This window comes from Panthera onca, chromosome X (genome assembly GCF_046562875.1).
Source record: "Panthera onca isolate mPanOnc1 chromosome X, mPanOnc1 haplotype 2, whole genome shotgun sequence".
NCBI classification, from domain to species: domain Eukaryota; kingdom Metazoa; phylum Chordata; class Mammalia; order Carnivora; family Felidae; genus Panthera; species Panthera onca.
The window spans coordinates 59,320,210-59,342,133 of record NC_138357.1 but is presented as its reverse complement, the minus strand read 5'-3'; the positions used below and the strand labels follow the sequence as shown (position 1 = coordinate 59,342,133).

The window sequence follows — 21,924 nt, the reverse complement described above, 5'->3', positions numbered from 1 at the left end:
TCACAAAAAGAAACTCAAAATGGATAAAGGACCTGAATGTGAGACAGGAAACCATCAAAACCTTAGAGAAGAAAGCAGGAAAAGACCTCTCTGACCTCAGCCGTAGCAATCTCTTACTCGGCACATCCCCAAAGGCAAGGGAATTAAAAGCAAAAGTGAATTACTGGGACCTTATGAAGATAAAAAGCTTCTGCACAGCAAAGGAAACAACCAACAAAACTAAAAGGCAACCAACAGAATGGGAAAAGATATTTGCAAATGACACATCGGACAAAGGGCTAGTATCCAAAATCTATAAAGAGCTCATCAAACTCCACACCCGAAAAACAAATAACCCAGTGAAGAAATGGGCAGAAAACATGAATAGACACTTCTCTAAAGAAGACATCCGGATGGCCAACAGGCACATGAAAAGATGTTCAACGTCGCTCCTTATCAGGGAAATACAAATCAAAACCACACTCAGATACCACCTCACGCCAGTCAGAGTGGCCAAAATGAAGAAATCAGGAGACTATAGATGCTGGAGAGGATGTGGAGAAACAGGAACCCTCTTGCACTGTTGGTGGGAATGCAAATTGGTGCAGCCGCTCTGGAAAGCAGTGTGGAGGTTCCTCAGAAAAGTAAAAATAGACCTACCCTATGACCCAGCAATAGCACTGCTAGGAATTTATCCAAAGGATACAGGAGTACTGATGCATAGGGGCACCTGTACCCCAATGTTTATAGCGGCACTCTCAACAATAGCCAAGTTATGGAAAGAGCCTAAATGTCCATCAACTGATGAATGGATAAAGAAATTGTGGTTTATATACACAATGGAATACTACGTGGCAATGAGAGAAAATGAAATCTGGCCTTTTGTAGCAACATGGATGGAAGTGGAGAGTGTGATGCTAAGTGAAATAAGCCATACAGAGAAAGACAGATACCATATGGTTTCACTCTTATGTGGATCCTGAGAAACATAACAGAAACCCATGGGGGAGGGGAAGGAAAAAAAAAAAAAAAGAGGTTAGAGTGGGAGAGAGCCAAAGCATTAGAGACTGTTAAAAACTGAGAACAAACTGAGGGTTGATGGGGGGTGGGAGGGAGGGCAGGGTGGGTGATGGGTATTGAGGAGGGCACCTTTTGGGATGAGCACTGGGTGTTGTATGGAAACCAATTTGACAGTAAATTTCATATATTAAAAAATAAAAAAAATAAAAAATAAAAAAAATTAAAAAAAAAAAAAAAGAAAACTAGACTTTATTTCTCTTGTATTATTTTTATCCTGCTTTGATATCAGGATAGTACTGGCCTCTTGGAATGATTTTAAATGTGTTCCCTATATTCCATTATTTGTATAGTTTTGATAAAGATTGTCATTAATTATTATTTTTAAAATATTTGGTAGAATTCAATAATGAAACCATATGGTCTTGGGCTTTTCTGTGCTGGGAGCTTTTGATTCATAATGCAAACTTCATTTCTGTTATTGATCTAGGATTTCCCATTTCTTGGATTCAAGATTCATGATTCAATCTTGGTAACTTGTGTGTCTTTAGGAGTTACCTGTGTTTTCTTTTTCCTAAGTTATCTGATGTTTTTAGTATGTAATTGTTAATAGTAATCTGTTCTCACACTGTGTATTTCTGTGAGTATCTGTTGAATTGTTTTCTCTTTCATTTCTCATTTTTTTTTTGAATCTTCTCTTTTTTTCTTAGATAATGTATTATGTTATTATTTATTCTGGTCTCATATTGATTTCTGATTTTTCTTTTTTATTTAAAGTTTGTATTTATATTTTAGTTAACATATATGGGAAAATTGGTCTCAGGTGTAGAATTTAGTGATCCATCATTTACATACAACACCCAGTGCTTATCACAGCATGTGATCTCTTTAACCATCACCCATTAGCCCATCTCCTGACCACCTCCCTCCATCAACCCTCAGTTTGTTCTTTATATTTAAGAGTCTCTCATGGTTTGCTTCCCTCTTTCTCTCCTTTTTCCCCTTCCTCTATGTTCATTTGTTTTATTTCTTAAACCACTTCACATCTGTCAGGATGGCTAAAACTAACAAAACAAGAAACAACAGATGTTGGCCAGGATGCAGAAAAAGTTGAACCCTCTTACACTGTTGGTGGGGATGCAAACTGCTGCAGCCACTCTGAAAAACAGTATGGAGGTTCCTCAAAGAGTTAAAAATAGAACTACCCTATGACCCAGCAATTACACTACTAGGTATTTAAACAAAGCATACAAAAATACTGATTCAAAGGGGCACATGCACCCCAATGTTTATAGCAACATTACCAACAATAGCCAAATTATGGAGAGAGTCCACATGTCCATCGACTGATGAATGGATGAAGATAGGTATATATATAATGGAATATTACTCAGCTATCAAAAAGGATGATATCTTGCCATTTGCAACAACATGGATGGAGCTAAAGTGGATTATGCTAAGTGAAATAAGTCAGTCAGATAAAGACAAATACCATATGACTTCATTCATATTTCTCATTTTTCTTTGTTATTTCTTTCCTCTGCTAAATCTCAGCTAGCTTTCTTCTTTTTCTAGTTCCTGGTGGTATAATAAGATAAGTTGTTTAATTGAACTATTTTTCTTAATGTAATCATTTACAGCATAAATTTCACTCTACCATTTGCTTTTGCTGCACTACATAAGTTTTGGAATACTGTGTTTCCTTTCTTCTTTGTTTTGAGACATATTTTGATTTGCTGTTTGATTTGTTATTTGGTTTCTTGCTTGTAAGTTGTTTGTTGTTTAATATATACATATTATATATTTAATATTTACTTGTAGTTTTTCCAGCTTTATTGTTGATATTTAATTTTGTACCATTGTGGTTGAAAAATATACTTGGCAAGGTTATAGCCTTCTTAAAATTGTAATATTTGTTATTTCCTGTTTATGTGATTTAATCAGGGGATTCTTCTGTGTATACTTGAAGAAAATGTGTATTCTGTTTTTATTGGATGGAATGTTTTATATATATATTTTAGGACTGTGTATTAAGAATTATGATTCAAGTAAAAAATGCTCTTGCTGAAAATAATAACTAATGGAGGATATTCATTTATAATAAAGCTTATCAGAGAGGAGGTTGGTGATGGGTGAAATAGGTGAAGGAGATTAATAGTATACTTATGATGAGCACTGAGTTATGATAGATAGAATTGTTTAATCACTATATTGTAAACATGGAACTAATATAACATTGTATGTTAGCTATACTGGAATTAAAATTAAAAATTTAATAAAAAATAAAATATATTTAGAAAAAAATTCACACTAATAAACTGTTAAACACATTATTTTTAATGTTGTAATAGACCCATTACTTGTTAAAATAAAGATTATGTTTTTAAAAAGTAAGTATTTCTAAAACAAAAAAATAAGAATTATATTTTGTATATTTTTCAAATCCTTTTAATTGTGATTTAATAGAAGATAGTTCGATATTCATATTCTGCATTTAATATGTTGTCATATTACATGGCATAAAACTCTGGAGTTCCCCATTCTATACTAATGAATAAGGAAAGCAAATAAGTCAAATAATCTCATTATTATGAAAATAATTTTGACCTAATGTACCCCTGAAAGATCTTGAAGACACACAGTTTCCCAAACCACACCTGACAAGCTTACACTACAATAAGGATGGAAATAATATTAAAGGAAACATTGTTTGTTTCTGTAACTAATATAATTAATGTAACATTGTGTGTAAATTATCCTCAAATTTAGAAAAAGAATAAGTCAAAACATTATACATGAGAAAAATGGAATAGTACAATAATTAATCCAAAAAATCCTCCAAGAAATTGGAATAAAGAAACAAATAACAGATAAAATACAGACCAAACAAATGCTATAAAACTGATTGATATAAACACAATTATATCAGCAATTACCTTAAATGTATATAGTTTAGCACACCATTTAAAAGACAAATATTTTAAGAATGTATTAAAAGTAGACCTAAATTATGTTATAAGAGGTACAGTTTACATATGTGGATACAGAAGATAGAAATTGAAAAGATGGAAAATATATAACATGTAGAACTGATACTAAGTGGTGTTCAACCAAAGAGGTGAAAGTGCTGTATTACTGAAAAATAGAAAATGCTGATGAAATAAATTGAACATGACACAAAGAAATGGGAAGATATTCTGTGCTCATGGATTGGAAGAACAAATATTGTTAAAATGTCTATATTACCCAAAGTAATCTACACATTTAATGTAATCCCTATCACAATACCACCAGCATTTTTCACAGAGCAAGAACCAACAATCCTAAAACTTGTATGGAACCATAAAGATCCTGAAGACCCACAAGAATCTTGAATATGAAAAGCAAATCCGGAGGCATCACAATTCCAGACTTCAAATTATATTACAAATCCATAGTGATCAAAACCGTATGGTAATGACAGAAACATAGGCACATAGATCAATGGAACAGAATAGAAAACCCAGAAATGAACTTATAACTATATGTTCAGTTAATCTTTGACAAGCAGGAGGGAAGAATATCCAATGGGAAAAAGAATGTCTGTTCAACAAAAGGTGTTGGGAAAACTGGACAGCAACATGTAAAAGAATGAAGCTAGACCACTTTCTTACACCATACCCAAAAATAGATTCAAAATGGGTGAAAGACCTAAATGTGAGACATGAAACCATTAATATCCTAAAGAATACAGACAGTAACCTCTTTGATATTTGGCCATAGCAACTTCTTACAAGATATGTGTCCTGAGGCAAGGGAAACAAATGTAAAAATAAACTATTGGGACTTCATCAAAATAAAAAACTTCTACACAGCGAAGGAAATAATCAACAAAACTAAAAGGCAACCTACAAAATGGGAGAAAGTATTTGAAAATGGCATACCTGGTGAAGGAATAATATTCATAATATATAAACTTATAAAACTCAACACCCAAAAAATGAATAATCCAATTAAAAATGGGTAGAAGATATGAATAGACATTTTTCCAAAGAAGACATTCAAATAGCCAACAGACACATGAAAAGATGATAAACATCTTTGATTATCAGGGAAATAATAAATCAAAACTACAAGAAGATATCACCTCACACCTGTCAGGATGGTTAAAATCCACAACAGAAGAAAGAACACATGTTGGTGAGGATGTGGAGAAAGGATAACCCTGTTGAACTATTGATGGGAATGCAAACTCATGTAGCCACTCTAGAAAACAGTACGGAGGTTCCTCAAAAAGTTGAAAATAGAATTTACCCTGTGATCCAGCAATTGCATTACTAGGTATTTACTTAAAGGATACAAAAATACAGATTCAAATGGATACATATACCCTGATGTTTAGAGCAGCATTATCTACAATAGCCAAATAATGGGAAGAGCCCAAATGTCCATTGACTGATGAATGGATAAAGAGGAGTTGGTATAGTGTTCCTGGGAAGGTGGCGGCATAGGAGGACGTGGGCTCACCACTCGTCCTGCTGATCACTTAGATTCCACCTACACTTGCCTAAATAACCCAGAAAACTGCCAGAAGACTAGCAGAACGGAGTCTCCGGAGCCCAGCACAGACAAGAGGCCCACGGAAGAGGGTAGGAAGGGCAGAGAGGCGGTGCACGATACACAGACTGGCAGGAGAGAGCTGGGGCTGAGGGGTGGCCCGCCGGCCAAGCAAAGCCCCAGAGTCTGGCTGGCAAAAGCGGAGGGGCTGGACGGAGGGTGTTCCGACAGCAAACGGGACTTGACATCTAGAAGGTTATAAGCTAACAGCTCGGCTCTGAGAACGGGAGGGCTGGAAGACAATGGGAGGGAGAGTTGTTGAGCCCCAGAGGACAGAGCTCAGCTTGGCGGGGAACAAAGGCGCTCGCCAGCGCCATCTCCCTCACCCATTCCCCAGCCAAAACCCCAAAGGGAACCAGTTACTGCCAGGGAACTTGCTTGCACCCTGTAAACAACCAACACTGTGCTTCTGTGGATCCGTCCCTCCAGCAGGTCTGATTCCCTCCCGGTGCTGCAGGGACCCTCCTGAAACAGATCTCTGAAGTAAAAGCGAGCTGAGCCTGCCCCTCCTGCCCCTGTGTATCTTGCCAATCCACCCCAGCTAATATGCCAGATCCCCAGCACCACAGCCTGGCAGTGTGCAGGTAGTCCAGACCGGCCACACCACCCCACAGTGAATCCCGCCCCTCGGAGAGGGGAAGAGAAGGCACACACCAGACTGACTGTGGCCCCAGCGGTGGGCTGGGGGCAGACATCAGGCCTGACTGCGGCCCCGCCCACCAACGCAAGTTATTCAAGACAGCACAGGGGAAGTGCCCCGCAGTCCCGCACCACTCCAGGGACTATCCAAAATGACCAAACAGAAGAATTCCCCTCAGAAAAACGTCCAGAAAATAACAGCTAACGAACAGATCAAAAACGATTTAAACAATATAACAGAAAGTGAATTTAGAATACTAGTCATAAAATTAATCGCTGGGCTTGAAAACAGTATAAAGGACAACAGAGAATCTCTTGCTGCAGAGATCAAGGGACTAAGGAACAGCCAGGAGGAGCTAAAAAATGCTATCAATGAACTGCAAAATAAAATGGAGACAACTACGGCTCGGATTGAAGAGACAGAGGAGAGAATAGGTAAATTAGAAAATAAAATTACGGAAACAGAAGAAGCTGAGAAAAAGAGAGATAAAAAAATCCAGGAGTATGAGGGGAAAATTAGAGAACTAAGTGATGCACTAAAGAGAAATAATCTACCCATAATTGGTATTCCAGAGGAGGAAGAGAGAAGGAAAGGTGCTGAAGGGGTACTTGAAGAAATAATAGCTGAGAACTTCCCTGATCTGGGGAAGGAAAAAGGCATTGAAATCCAAAAGGCACAGAGAACTCCCTTCAGACGTAACTTGAATCGATCTTCTGCACGACATATCATAGTGAAACTGGCAAAATACAAGGATAAAGAGAAAATTCTGAAAGCAGCTAGAGATAAACATGCTCTCACATATAAAGGGAGACCTATAAGACTCGTGACCGATCTCTCTACTGCAACTTGGCAGGCCAGAAAGGAATGGCAGGTGATCTTCAGTGTGATGAACAAAAATATATGCAGCCAAGAATCCTTTATCCAGCAAGTCTGTCATTTAGAATAGAAGGAGAGATAAAGGTCTTCCCAAGCAAACAAAAACTGAAGGAATTCGTCACCACTAAACCAGCCCTACAAGAGATCCTAAGAGGGATCCTGTGAGACAAAGTACCAGAGACATCTCTACAAGCATGAAACCTATGGCCATCACAATGACTCTAAACCCATATCTTTCTATAATAACACTGAATGTAAATGCACTAAATACGCCAACCAAAAGACATAGTGTATCAGAATGGATAAAGAAGCAAGACCCATCTATTTGCTGTCTACAAGAGACTCATTTTAGATCTGAGGACACCTTCAGATTGAGAGTGAGGGGATGGAGAACTATTTATCATGCCACTAGAAGTCAAAGGAAAGCTGGAGTAGCCATACTTATATCAGACAAACTAGACTTTAAATTAAAGGCTGTAACAAGAGATGAAGAATGGCATTATATAATAATCACAGGGTCTATCCATCAGGAAGAGCTAACAATTATAAATGTCTATGTGCCAAATACGGGAGCCCCCAAATATATAAAACAATTACAAACATAAGCAACCGTATTGATAAGAATGTAGTAATTGCAGGGGACTTTAACACTCCACTTACAGAAATGGATAGCTCACCTAGACACACGGTCAATAAAGAAACAAGGGCCCTGAATGATACATTGGATCAGATGGACTTGACAGATATATTTAGAATGCTGCATCCCAAAGCAACAGAATATACTTTCTTCTCGAGTCCACATGGAACATTCTCCAAGATAGATCACATACTGGGTCACAAAACAGCCCTTCATAAGTTTACAAGAATTGAAATCATACCATGCATACTTTCAGAACACAATGCTATGAAGCTTGAAATCAACCACAGGAAAAAGTCTGGAAAACCTCCAAAAGCATGGAGGTTAAAGAACACCCTACTAAAGAATGAATGGGTCAACCAGGCAATTAGAGAAGAAATTAAAAAATACATGGAAACAAATGAAAATGAAAAGACAACAATCCAAACGCTTTGGGATGCAGCGAAGGCAGTCCTGAGAGGAAAATACATTGCAATGCAGGCCTATCTCAAGAAACAAGAAAAATCCCAAATACAAAACCCAACAGCACACCTAAAGGAAATAGAAGCAGAACAGCAAAGAGACCCCAAACCCAGCAGAAGAAGAAAAATAGTAAATATCATAGCAGAAATAAACAATATAGAATCTAAAAAAACTGTAGAGCAGATCAACGAAACCAAGAGCTGGTTTTTTTTGAAAAAATAAACAAAATTGATAAACCTCTAGCCAGGCTTCTCAAAAAGAAAAGGGAGATGACCCAAATAGATAAAATCATGAATAAAAATGGAATTATTACAACCACTCCCTCAGAGATACAAGCAATTATCAGGGAATACTAGGAAAAATTATATGCCAACAAACTGGACAATCCGGAAGAAAAGGGAAAATTCCTAAACACCCACACGCTTCCAAAACTCAGTCAGGAGGAAATAGAACGCTTGAACAGACCCATAACCAGTGAGGAAATTGAATCAGGCATCAAAAATCTCCTAACAAATAAGAGTCAGGACCAGATGGCTTCCCAGGGGAGTTCTACCAGATGTTTAAAGCAGAGATAATACCTATCCTTCTCAAGCTATTCCAAGAAATAGAAAGGGAAGGAAAACTTCCAGACTCATTCTATGAAGCCAGTATTACTTTGATTCCTAAACCAGACAGAGACCCAGTAAAAAAAGAGGACTACAGGCCAATATCCCTGATGAATATGAATGCAAAAATTCTCAATAAGATACTAGCAAATCGAATTCAACAGCATATAAAAGGAATTATTCACCATGATCAAGTGGGATTTATTCCTGGGATGAGGGCTGGCTCAACATTTGCAAATCAATCAATGTGATACATCGCATTAATAAAAGAAAAGATAAGAACCATATGATCCTGTCAATTGATGCAGAAAAGGCCTTTGACAAAATTCAGCAACCTTTCTTAATAAAAACCCTTGAGAAAGTCGGGAGAGAAGGTACATACTTAAAGATCATAAAAGCCATTTATGAAAAGCCCACAGCTAACATCATCCTAAATGGGGAAAACTGAGAGCTTTTTCCCTGAGATCAGGAACACCACAGGGATGTCCACTTTCACCGCTGTTGTTTCATATAGTGTTGGAAGTTCTAGCATCAGCAATCAGACAACAAAAGGAAATCAAAGGCATCAAAATTGGCAAATATGAAGTTAAGCTTTCACTTTTTGCAGATGACATGATATTATACATGGAAAATCCAATAGACTCCACCAGAAGTCTGTTAGAACTGATACATGAATTTAGCAAAGTTGCAGGATACAAAATCAATGTACAGAAATCAGTTGCATTCTTATACACTAATAATGAAGCAACAGAAAGACAAATAAAGAAACTGATCCCATTCACAATTGCACCAAGAAGCATAAAATACCTAGGGATAAATCTAACCAAAGATGTAAAAGATCTGTTTGATGAAAACTACAGAAAGCTTATGAAGGAAATTGAAGATATAAAGAAATGGAAAAACATTCTGTGCTCATGGATTGGAAGAATAAATATTATTAAAATGTCAATACTACCCAAAGCTATCTACACATTCAATGCAATCCCAATCAAAATTGCACCAGCATTCTTCTCGATAGTAGAACAAGCAATCCTAAAATTCATATGGAACCACAAAAGGCCCCGAATAACCAAAGCAATTTTGAAGAAGACCAAAGCGGGAGGCTTCACAATCCCAGAATTTAACCTCTACTACAAAGCTGTAATCATCAAGACAGCATGATATTGGCACAAAAACAGACACATAGACCAATGGAATAGAATAGAAACCCCAGAACTAGACCCACAAACGTATGGCCAACTCATCTTTGACAAAGCAGGAAAGAATATCCAATGGAAAAAAGACAGTCTCTTTCACAAATGGTGCTGGGAGAACTGGACGGCAACTTGCAGAAGGTTGCAACTAGACCACTTTCTCACACCATTCACAAAAATAAACTCAAAATGGATAAAGGACCTGAATGTGAGACAGGAAACCATCAAAACCCTAGAGGAGAAAGCAGGAAAAGACCTCTCTGACCTTAGCTGTAGCAATTTCTTGCTTGACACATCCCCAAAGGCAAGGGAATCAAAAGCAAAAATGAACTACTGGGACCTTATGAAGATAAAAAGCTTCTGCACAGCAAAGGAAACAACCAACAAAACTAAAAGGCAACCAACGGAATGGGAAAAGATATTTGCAAATGACAAATTGGACAAAGGGCTAGTATCCAAAATCTATAAAGAACTCACCGAACTCCACACCCGAAAAACAAATAACCCAGTGAAGAAATGGGCAGAAGACATCCGGATGGCCAACAGGCACATGAAAAGATGCTCAACGTTGCTCCTCATCAGGGAAATAGAAATCAAAACCACACTCAGATATCACCTCACGCCAGTCAGAGTGGCCAAAATGAACAAATCAGGAGACTATAGATGCTGGCGAGGATGTAGAGAAACGGGAACCCTCTTGCACTGTTGGTGGGAATGCAAATTGGTGCAGCCACTCTGGATAACAGTGTGGAGATTCTTCAAAAAATTAAAAATAGACCTACCTTATGACCCAGCAATAGCACTGCTAGGAATTTACTCAAGAGATACAGGAGTACTGATGCATAGGGGCGCTTGTACCCCAATGTTTATAGCAGCACTCTCAACAATAGTCAAATTATGTAAAGAGCCGAAATGTCCTTCAACTGATGAATGGATAAAGAAATCGTGGTTTATATACACAATGGAGTACTACGTGGCAATGAGAAAGAATGAAATATGGCCCTTTGTAGCAACATGGATGGAACTGGAGAGTGTTATGCTAAGTGAGATAAGTCTTACAGAGAAAGACTGATACCATATGTTTTCACTCATATGTGGGTCTTGAGAAACTTAACAGAAACCCATGGGGGAGGGGAAGAAAAAAAAAAGGTTAGAGTGGAATGGACTGGAGAGTGTGATGCTAAGTGAAATAAGCCATACAGAGAAAGACAGATAACATATGGTTTCACTCTTATGTGGATCCTGAGAAACGTAACAGAAACCCATGGAGGAGGGGAAGGAAAAAAAAAAGAGGTTAGAGTGGGAGAGAGCCAAAGCATAAGAGACTGTTAAAAACTGAGAACAAACTGAGGGTTGATAGGGGATGGGAGGGAGAGGAGGGTGGGTGATGGGTATTGAGGAGGGCACCTTTTGGGATGAGCACTGGGTGTTGTATGTAAACCAATTTGACAATAAACTTCATATATTGGAAAAAAAATAGGAGTTGGTATAGATATACAATGGAATAGGAGTTGGTATAGATATAGAATGGAATATTACCCAGCCACAAAAAAATGAAATATTATCATTTGCAACAATGTTTATGGAGCTATAGAGCATTACGTTAAACAAAATAAGTCAGTCGGGGAAAGACAAGTACTATAGGATTTCACTCATATGTGGAATTTCAGAAACAAAACAAATGAGCATAGGGAAAAAAGGAGAGAGAGAGAGAAGCCAAGAAGTGGACCCTTAACTTTACAGAAAAAAACTGATTGTTACCAGATAGGAGGTGGGTATGAGGATGAGTTAAATAGGTTATTGGGATTAAGGTGTGCCCTTCTGATGAGCACAGGGTGTTGTATGTGAGTGTTGAATCACTAAATTGTAGAACTGAAACTAATATTGCACTGTGTGTTAACTAACTGGAATTGAAATAAAAACTTAAAAAAATCAAGAGGTGTTCATCCTACATGACTTACAGATAATATAAAGACTGAAAAAAAAGCCAGAGACAAAGGAATTGTGCTATATGTTTTCATTTGTATGAGCTTTGAAGTAGACAAAAATGATTGATTATGCAATAGAATAGAATATTGCTTACCACTCAGAGTATAGACTGGAAAGGAGCATAAGAGAACCTTATGAAATGCTGGATAGTTTCTATATTCATAATTCTGTTGTGATTATGCAGGTATGTACATATGTAAAGATATCATATGTGTGTGTGTGTGTGTGTGTGTGTGTGTGTGTGTGTTGTGTGTGTATGGCACTTGTATGTTATCTGTTTAATATAAATAAACAAGTTTCTTAAAAAGAAACTCTGGCAGGAAAATGATAAAACATATCATTCATTTTATAAGATTTGAGAGTTAAGACTAATTTTGCCAGTTTAATATATGGAACTGAAATATTGGACCATGATAATATAAAAGGTGGAAGAGAGGAGATTAAAGTATAAAGGTTTTAAAGTCATTTTAGTGATCAGAGGAGGATATAGGTATTGATTAGATTATTTTCTATGCATTTTAAAACTTAGGTTCAGGTACATGCATAGAATGTGTTATGTCATGACCAATAGAGTAGAAAATTAAGAAAAATATTAATAACATGCAGATAAGATGGATGAAAGGAGGACACAAAAATGAGGTACATAGAAGACAAAATAAGATGGTAGAATAAATCCAAATTATCATAATTACAATAAATATAAATTGAAAAAAGCCATCTGTTAAAAGAAGCTTTCAGATTGGTGCTATTTCCTCAGATTCTGAAAGATGTCTTTCTATAACCTGGAAATAGATTATTTGAAACACATTAAGTGTTATCATTCAATACTTTACTCTGTAACTGTAAAAGAATAACAGATTTATATGAAATATTCAACACTAATTTCTTTATTACTTTTCCTTGTAGTCTTACCTCAGCCTTGAAATGGAATCAGATATGATAGATGTGGTAAGTGGCCTTCTAAGTTTTTTTATACAATAAAATATTTCACATATACATACTTTTTGATACCTGAGTGCTAAGTAATTATATTTTCTTTAGTACTCTGTGTAAAATATAGAGACATACATATATAGTGAATGTTTAAGTATATTTTATTTTCCCTTTGTGTCACACACAACAAAATAGATGAAATAAGGAAAATTAAGTATTTTAAATTAAAATTAATGATAGTATTCTAAAATTTGAGACAAAAATAAGCTATGAATTAGTTGAAAAATGTGTAATTTTATTTATTTATTTATTTATTTTTAATATGAAATTTATTGTCAAATTGGTTTCCATACAGCACCCAGTGCTCATCCCAACAGGTGCCCTTCTCCATGCCCATCATCCACTTTGCCCTCTCTCCTGCGCCCCATCAACCCTCATTTTATTCTCAGTTTTTAAGGGTCCCATATGTTTTGGCTTCCTCCCTCTGTAATTTTTTTCCATCCCCTCCCCTATAGTCTTTTGTTAAGTTTCTCAGGATCCACATAAGAGTGAAAGCATATGGTATCTGTCTTTCTCTCTATGAACTATTTCACTTACCATAACACTCTCCAGTTCCATCCACATTGCTACAAAAGGCCATGTTTCATTGTTTCTCATTACCAAGTAGTATTCCATTGTGTACATAAACCACAATTTCTTTATCCATTATTCAGTTGAAGGACATTTAGGCTCTTTCCATAATTTGGCTATCGTTGAAAGTGCTGCTATAAACACTGGGGTACAAGTGCCCCTATGCAATCAGTACAGCAGTATCCTTTGGGTAAATTCCTAGCAGTGCTATTGCTGGGTCATAGGGTAGATCTATTTTTAATTTTTTGAGGAACCTCCACAATGTTTTCCAGAGCAGCTGCACCAGTTTGCATTCCCACCAACAGTGCAAGAGGGTTCCCGTTTCTCCACAACCTCGCCAGCATCTATACTCTCCTGATTTGTTCATTTTAGCCACTCTGACTGGCGTGAGGTGATATCTGAGTGTGGTTTTGATTTGTATTTCCCTGATGAGGAGTGATGTTGAGCATCTTTTCATGTGCCTGTTGGCCATCCGGATGTCTTCTTTAGAGAAGTGTCTCTTCATGTTTTCTGCCCATTTCTTCACTGGGTTATTTGTTTTTTGGGTGTGGAGTTTGGTGGGTTCTTTATAGATTTTGGATACTAGCCTTTTGTCTGATATGACATTTGCAAATATCTTTTCCCATTCAATCCATTGCCTTTTAGTTTTGTTGATTGTTCCCTTTGCAGTGCAGAAGGTTTTTATCTTCATAAGGTCCCAGTAGTTCATTTTTGCTTTTGATTCCCTTGCGTTTGGATATGTGTCAATAAAGAAAATACTGCGGCAAGGTTAGAGAGGTTTTTTCGTGCTTTCTCCTCTAGGGTTTTCATGTTTTCCTGTCTCATATTCAATACTTTATCCATTTTAGGTTTATTTTTGTGAATGGTGTGAGAAAATATACTAGTTTCATTTTTCTGCATATTGCTGTCCAGTTCTCCCAGCACCATTTGTTAAAGAGACTGTCTTTTTTCCAGTGGATATTCTTTCCTGCTTTGTCAAAGATTAGTTGGCCATACTTTTGTGGGTCCAATTGTGGAGTCTCTATTCTATTCCATTGGTCTATGTGTCTGTTTCTGTGCCAATACCATGCTGTCATGATGATTACAGCTTTGTAGTAGAGGCTAAAGTCTGGAATTGTGACGCCTGCTGCTTTGGTCTTCTTCAATATTACTTTGGCTACTTGGGGTCTTTTGTGGTTCCATACAAATTTTAGGATTGCTTGTTCTAGCTTCGAGGAGAAGGCTAGTTGATTTTTGATTGGGATTGTATTGAATGTGTAGATAGCTTTGGGTAGTATTGACATTTTAACAATATTTATTCTTCTAATCCATGAGCACGGAATGTTTTTCCATTTTTTTATATCTTTTTCAATTTCCTTCATAAGCTTTCTATAGTTTTCAGCATACAGATCTTTTACATCTTTGGTTAGGTTTATTCCTAGGTATTTTATGCTTCTTGGTGCAATTGTGAATGGGATCAGTTTCTTTATTTGTCTTTCTGTTGCTTCATTATTAGTATATAAGAATGCAACTGATATCTGTACATTGATTTTGTGTCCTGAGACTCTCGCTGAGTTCATGTATCAGTTCTAGCAGACTTTTTGTGGAGTCTGTCGGGTTTTCCATGTATAATATCATGTCATCTGCAAAAAGTGAAAGCTTGACTTCATCATTGCCAATTTTGATGCCTTTGATTTCCTTTTGTTGTCTGATTGCTGATCCTAGAACTTCCACCACTATGTTAAACAACAGTGGTGAGAATGGGCATCCCTGTCATGTTCCTGATTTCAGGGGGAAAGCTCTCAGTTTTCCCCATTGAGGATGATATTAGCTGTGGGCTTTTCATGAATGGCTTTTTTGATGTTTACGTATGTTCCTTCTATCTCGATTTTCTCAAGGGTTTTTATGAAGAAAGGATGCAGAATGCATTCTGCATCGATTGACAGGATCATATGGTTCTTATCTTTCATTTTCTTAATGTGATGTATGACATTGATTGATTTGTGAATTTTGAACCATTCCTGCAGCCCAGGAATGAATCCCACTTGATCATAGTTTAATAATTCTTTTTGAGTGCTGTTGAATTCGATATGCTAGTATCTTGTTGAGAATTTTTGCATCCATATTCATCAGGTATATTGGCCTGTGGTCCTCTTTTTTTGGTGGGTCTTTATCTGGTTTGGGAATCAAAGTAATGCTGGATTCATAGAAGTCTGGAAGTTTTCCTTCCCTTTCTATTTTTTGGAACAGTTTGTGAAGGATAGGTATTGTCTCTGCATTAAATGTGTGGTAGCATTACACAGGGAAGCCATCTGGTCCTGGACTCTTATTCGTTGGGAGATTTTTGATAACTGATTCAATTTCTTCACAGGTTATGGGTCTGTTCAACTTTTCCATTTCTTCCTGTTTGAGTTTTGGAAGTGGGTGGGTGCTTAGGAATGTGTCCATTGCTTCCAGGTTGTCTAGTTTGTTGGCATATAATTTTTCATAGTATTCCTTAATAATTGCTTGCATTTCTGAGTGATTCGTTGTCATAATTCCATTTTCATTGGTGATTTTATCTATTTGGGTCATATCCCTTTTCTTTTTGAGAAGCCTGGCTAGAGGTTTATCAATTTTGTATACTTTTTCAAAAAAACAACTGTTGGTTTTGTTGATCTGCTCTACAAGTTTTTTAGATTCTATATTGTTTATTTCTGCTCTGATCTTTATGATTTCTCCTCTTCTGGGTTTGGGGTGTCTTTGCTGTTCTGCTTCTCTTCCCTTTAGGTGTGCTGTTAGATTTTGTATCTGGGATTTTTCTTGTTTCTTGAGATAGGCCTGCATTGCAATGTATTTTCCTCTCAGGACTGCCTTCACAGCATCCCAAAGCGTTTGGATTGTTGTATTTTCATTTTCATATGTTTCCATGTATTTCTTAATTTCTTCTCTAATTGCCTGGTTGATCCATTCATTCTTTATTAGGGTGTTCTATAACCTCCATGCTTTTGGAGGTTTTCCAGACTTTTTCCTGTGGTTGATTTCAAGCTTCATAGCATTGTGGTCTGAAAGTATGCATGGTATGATTTCAATTCTTGTATACTTATGAAGGGCTGTTTTGTGACCCAGTATGTGATCTATCTTGGAGAATGTTCCATGTGCACTCGAGAAGAAAGTATATTCTGTCTCTTTGGGATGCAGAGTTCTAAATATGTCTGTCAAGTCCATCTGATCCAATGTATCATTCAGGTCCCTTGTTTCTTTATTGACCGTGTGTCTAGATGATCTATCCATTGTTGTAAGTGGTATATTAAAGTCCCCTGCAATTACCGCATTGTTATCAATAAGGTTGCTTATGGTTGTGATTAATTGTTTTATATATTTGGGGGCTCCCGTATTCAGCACATAGACATTTATAATTGTTAGCTCCTCCTGATGGATAGACCCTGTAATTATTATATAATGCTCTTCTTCATCTCTTGTTACAACCTTTAATTGAAAGTCCAGTTTGTCTGATATAAGTATGGCTACTCCAGCTTTCTTTTGACTTCCAGTAGCATGATAGATAGTTCTCCATCCCCTCACTCTCAATCTGAGGGTGTCCTCAGGTCTAAAATGAGTCTCTTGTAGACAGCAAATAGATGGGTCTTGTTTTTTTCATCCATTCTGATTCCCTGTGTCTTTTTTTTGGAGCATTTAGTCCTTTTACTTTCAGTGTTATTATTGAAAAATATGGGTTTAGAGTCATTGTGATCTGTAGGTTTCATGCTTGTAGTTATGTCTCTGGTACTTTTTGGTCCTTGCAACATTTCACTCTCAGAGTGTCCCTTAGGATCTCTTGTAGGGCTGGTTTAATGGTGATGAATTGCTTCATTTTTTGTTTGTTTGGGAAAATCTTTATCTCTTTCTATTCTGAATTACAGACTTGCTGGAGAAAGGATTCTTGGCCCCATATTTCTTCTGTTTAACACATTGAAGATTTCTGCCATTCCTTTCTGGCCTGCCAAGTGTCAGTAGATAAGTCTGCCACTAGTCTTATCGGTCTCCCTTTATATGCTAGAGCATGTTTATCCCTAGCTGCTTTCAGAATTTTCTCTTTATCCTTGCACTTTGCCAGTTTCACTATGATATGTCCTGCAGAAGATCAATTCAAGTTAAGTCTGAAGGGAGTTCTCTGTGCCTCTTGGATTTCAATGCCTTTTTCCTTTCCCAGATCAGGAAGTTCACAGCTATGATTTGTTCAAGTACACCTCAGCCCCTGTCTCTCTATCTTCTTCTTCTGGAATTCCTATGATTTTGATATTGTTCCATTTGATTTCATCACTTAGTTCTCTAATTATCCCCTCATGATCCTGGATTTTTTTTTGTCTCTCTTTATCTCAGCCTCCTCTTTTTCCATAATTTTATCTCTAATTCAACCTATTCTCTCCTCTGTCTCTTCAATCATTGCTATGGCCGTCTCCATTGTATTTTGCACCTAATTTATAGCATTTTTTAGCTCCTCATGACTATTTCCTAGTCCCTTGATCTCTGTAGCAATAGATTCTCTGCTGTCCTCTATGCTTTTTTCAAGCCCATCGATTAATTTTGTGACTATCATTCTAAATTCTGTTTCTGATATATTACTTATATCAGTTTTGATCAATTCGTTAGTAGTCACTACTTCCTGGAGTTTGTTTTGAGGAGAATTCTTCCTTTTTGCCATTTTGGTTCGTCCCTGCGGTAGCTCCAACCTGCAGGGCACTTCCTCTGTGCTGTCTGGAGTAACTTGTGTTGGTGGACAGGGCCACAGTCTGACCTGATGTCTTCCCCCAGCCCACTGCTGGGGCCACATTCAGACTGGTGTGTACCTTATCTTCCCCTCTCCCAGGGGCAGGCCTCACTGTGGTGAGTGGTGTGGCCCCTGTCTGGGCTACTTGGACACTGCCAGGCTTGTGGTGCTGCTTCGATGTGATCTGACCAAGGGCATATTAGAAGGGTGGATCCACAAGTTGCATAGGGGCAGGATGGGCCGGAAGGGTAGGCTTAGCCCACTTTGCCATTGGTGGTCCCCTGCGGGAGGGGCCTTGCAGCACATGGGGGGAGGCAGGCCCATCGGAGGGATGGATCCACAGAAAGACAACTTTGGGCGTTTGTGTGGTGCAAGCATGTTTGGTGAAGGCAACTGGTTCCCTTTCAAATTTCAGCTGGGGAATGGGAGAGGGAAATGGCGCTTTCCAGTGCCTTTGTTTCCCTGCTGAGCTGAGCTCTGTCTTCCCGGGCTCAACAACTCTCCCTCCCGGTGTTCTCTTGCCCTCCCACTCTCCGATAGCAGAGCTGTTGACTTTTAACATCCCAGATGTTAAGTCCCGCTGGCTGTTAGAACTCACACAGTCTGGCCCCTCTGCTTTTGCAAGCCAGACTTTGGGGGCTCTGCCTTGCTGGGCTAGCAGCCCCTCCACTGCCCCAGCTCCCTCCCACCAGTCTGTGTAGCATTGACCGACTCTTTGCCCTTCCTACCCTCTTCCGTGAATGTCTTGTCTACTCTTGGCTCTGGAGAGTCTGTTCTGCTAGTCTGGCGGTTTTCTGGGTTATTTAGGTAGATATGGGTGGAATCTAAGTGATCATCAGTATGAGGTGAGCCCAGAATCCTCCTACACTGCCATCTTCCCCGGTTTTTCCCAACTCAGATTAGTTTTGACAATTCTGCAAATTCATGTAAGTGGAATTGTATATTATACGCTTTTTTATAAGATTTGTTTTTCACTCAGCATAAAGGTTCAACGTTAATTTTTGGTTTCAGCTGATTTTCCCTGTTATATTGATATGTAGAATTCCATTGTATGAATATACCACACTTTAGCTTTTCTTCTTTTGATGGATGTTACTATTGTCTTCAGTTTAAGGAGACTATGAATAAAGGTGTTCTGAACATTTTATAGCAGGATTTTTGTAAGAAAATTCTTGTAAGAGCAGCTTGTAATTGGAATGCAGGTACAGAGATTTCCCATACACTCCCTAACCCCACACATGCATAGCCTCCCATGTTATTAACATCCCCCACTAGAGTGATACATTTGTTACAATTGATGAACCTGCATTGATACATCACAATCACACAAAGTCCATAGTTTACCTTATGGTTCACACTTGGTGTTGTGCATTCTGTGAGTTTTGACAAAGGTACAATGGTGCGTAGCCATCATTATAACATCATAGACTATTTCCCTGCCCTAAAAATCCTATATGCTTTGTAAAGATTTGTTTACAGTCTTTTTGTGGTCATATGTTTTCATTTCTCTTTGGAAATAACTAGGAGTAAGATTGCTGGTGAAGATGCATAATTAATTTTATATATATATTTATTTATTTATTTATTTATTTATTTATTTTACATTTTTAATATATTTTTGAGAGAGAGAGAGAGAGAGAGGGAGAGAGAGAAAGAGAGAGAGAGAGATCGAACACAAGTAGGGGAGAGGCAGAGAGAGAAGAAGACACAGAATCCAAAGCAGGCTCCAGGCTCTGAGCTGTCAGCACAGAGCCCGATGTGGGGCTCGAACTCACAAACCACGAGATCATGACCTGAGCTGAAGTCAGATGGTTAACCAACTCAGCCACCCAGGCACCCCTGCATGTTTAATTTTATAAGAATATTCCAGAACTTTTCCCAAACAGCATATTTTATATTTCAATAATAAATGTACAAAATTTCCAATTGTTCCACATCATTGCCAAAATTTGGAATTATCAGGCTTTTCAATTTTAGTCATTCTGTGAGTATTTAGTTGTGTCTCATTGCAGTTTTAATTTGCATTTTGTGTTAACTGATTATGTTTGGCACTTTTATATGTGCTTTTTTTGTCCTTTCATATATCATTTTGTGTGTGTGTGTGTATAGTGTCTGCTCACAACATCTGTTTATTTTTAGAACATGGGTTGTTTGTATTTTTATTATTGAATTATTGAAGTTTGGGGGTTTTAAAATATCTACGTATTTGCTTTGAGAGAGAGAAAATGCAGGGGAGGGGCAGAGAGAGCGGGAGAAAGAATCCCAAGCAGGCTCCACACTGTCAGTGTAGAGCCCATCCTGGGACTCTATCTTATGAACCATGAGATCATTACCTGGGCCAAAATCAAGTATCAGACAGTCAACCAACTGAGCCAGCCAGGCATCCCTGGAGTTTTTAATATAGACTAGGTAATAGTTCTCTGTATGTAGTTAGTTTACAAGTATTTTCTCCCAGTGTAGAGATTGCTTGTACATTTTCTTAATGGAATCATTTGGTGAGTAGTAGTTTTTAACTGTGATGAGGTCTGTGTTTTTTTTCTTTTATCTACTGCTTTCTGTGTCATGTCTAGTAGAACTTTGCCTACCCCAAGTTGGGAAGATACTCTTTTCTGTTTTCACCTAAATGTTTTATAATTTTAGTTTTTACATTTAGATTTATGATCTGTCTCAAAATATTTTCTTGTGTATGGTTTAATATAGGAATTTCATATCATTGTATTTTCCATGTGGGTTTTAAGTTGTTTTAGTACCATTTGTGGAAAGAGTTTCCCTTTTTCATTGGATTGTTTTGTCTCCTTTGTCAAAAATTGGATGACGATGTAAGTGAAGGTCTGTTTCTGACCACTCCATTTTGTCTCATTACCTATTAGTCGTTATGCCAGTATCACACTGTCATTCTAGGATTCAAATATTAGATTTTTAGAAAGAACCCTGTTGAAACCATACATGTTAACCCATTTTACAGTGTGCAGTAATGCATTAACACATTGTTTCCTGCTGACATTATTAGCACGATTTTGACAAGACTGTTGCTTATTTTGTTTGTATGTTTTGAATTGTAGTAGAATAGAGAAGAAGTAGAAGGAGGAACCTTTAGTCTAAAGCCAACCCTGCAGTTCTAGTGTAGTGTATAATAGTATCTAGTTTGAAAGAAACAATATTAAAAGAGATTATGAGATATTTCTACCATAATTGGAAAGTCATTTCCCTATTTGCCTCTATAATTTCCCAGGTGCTTTTTTTCTGAGATGCATCAAAAGGCATAGTAGATGAGAAAGGAAATACTTCCTTACTCATCATCCAAAATGACTGCTTCTATTACTTGTAAAGTAAACTATTAATTCGAAAAGAAATTCAATGCATGCATCATGATTTCTGAAAGCTAAAAAATGAGTGTTTATATGACTAGATTTTTCAAGTGGTCTCTGGTATTCTAAAAATTTATCACATTATCTAATCTCTTCCATTTGTATAGCATAACCAAATGTTATGCTTTGATTGTTGTATTTTTATTTTGTATATGTTTATTTATTTATTTATTTATTTAGGGATTCAGGAATAGAATTTAGTGATTTGTTACTTACATATAACACCCAGTGTTCATCATAACAAGTGCCCTCCTTAAGAACCATCACCCA

The 21,924-nt window shown here is 37.3% G+C and overlaps 1 protein-coding gene across 3 annotated transcripts in view; it reads left to right on the top strand.

Moving 5' to 3' along the window:
• LOC145713536 (uncharacterized) overlaps positions 1 to 21,924 on the top strand; it is a 447,260-nt gene that overhangs the window by 241,298 nt on the left and 184,038 nt on the right. For all 3 annotated transcript variants that reach the window (XM_081792394.1, XM_081792393.1, XM_081792392.1), the window contains one exon: positions 12,901 to 12,942. In XM_081792394.1, coding sequence (XP_081648520.1) covers positions 12,901 to 12,942 — 42 coding nt within the window. The remainder of the gene's footprint in view (positions 1 to 12,900; positions 12,943 to 21,924) is intronic.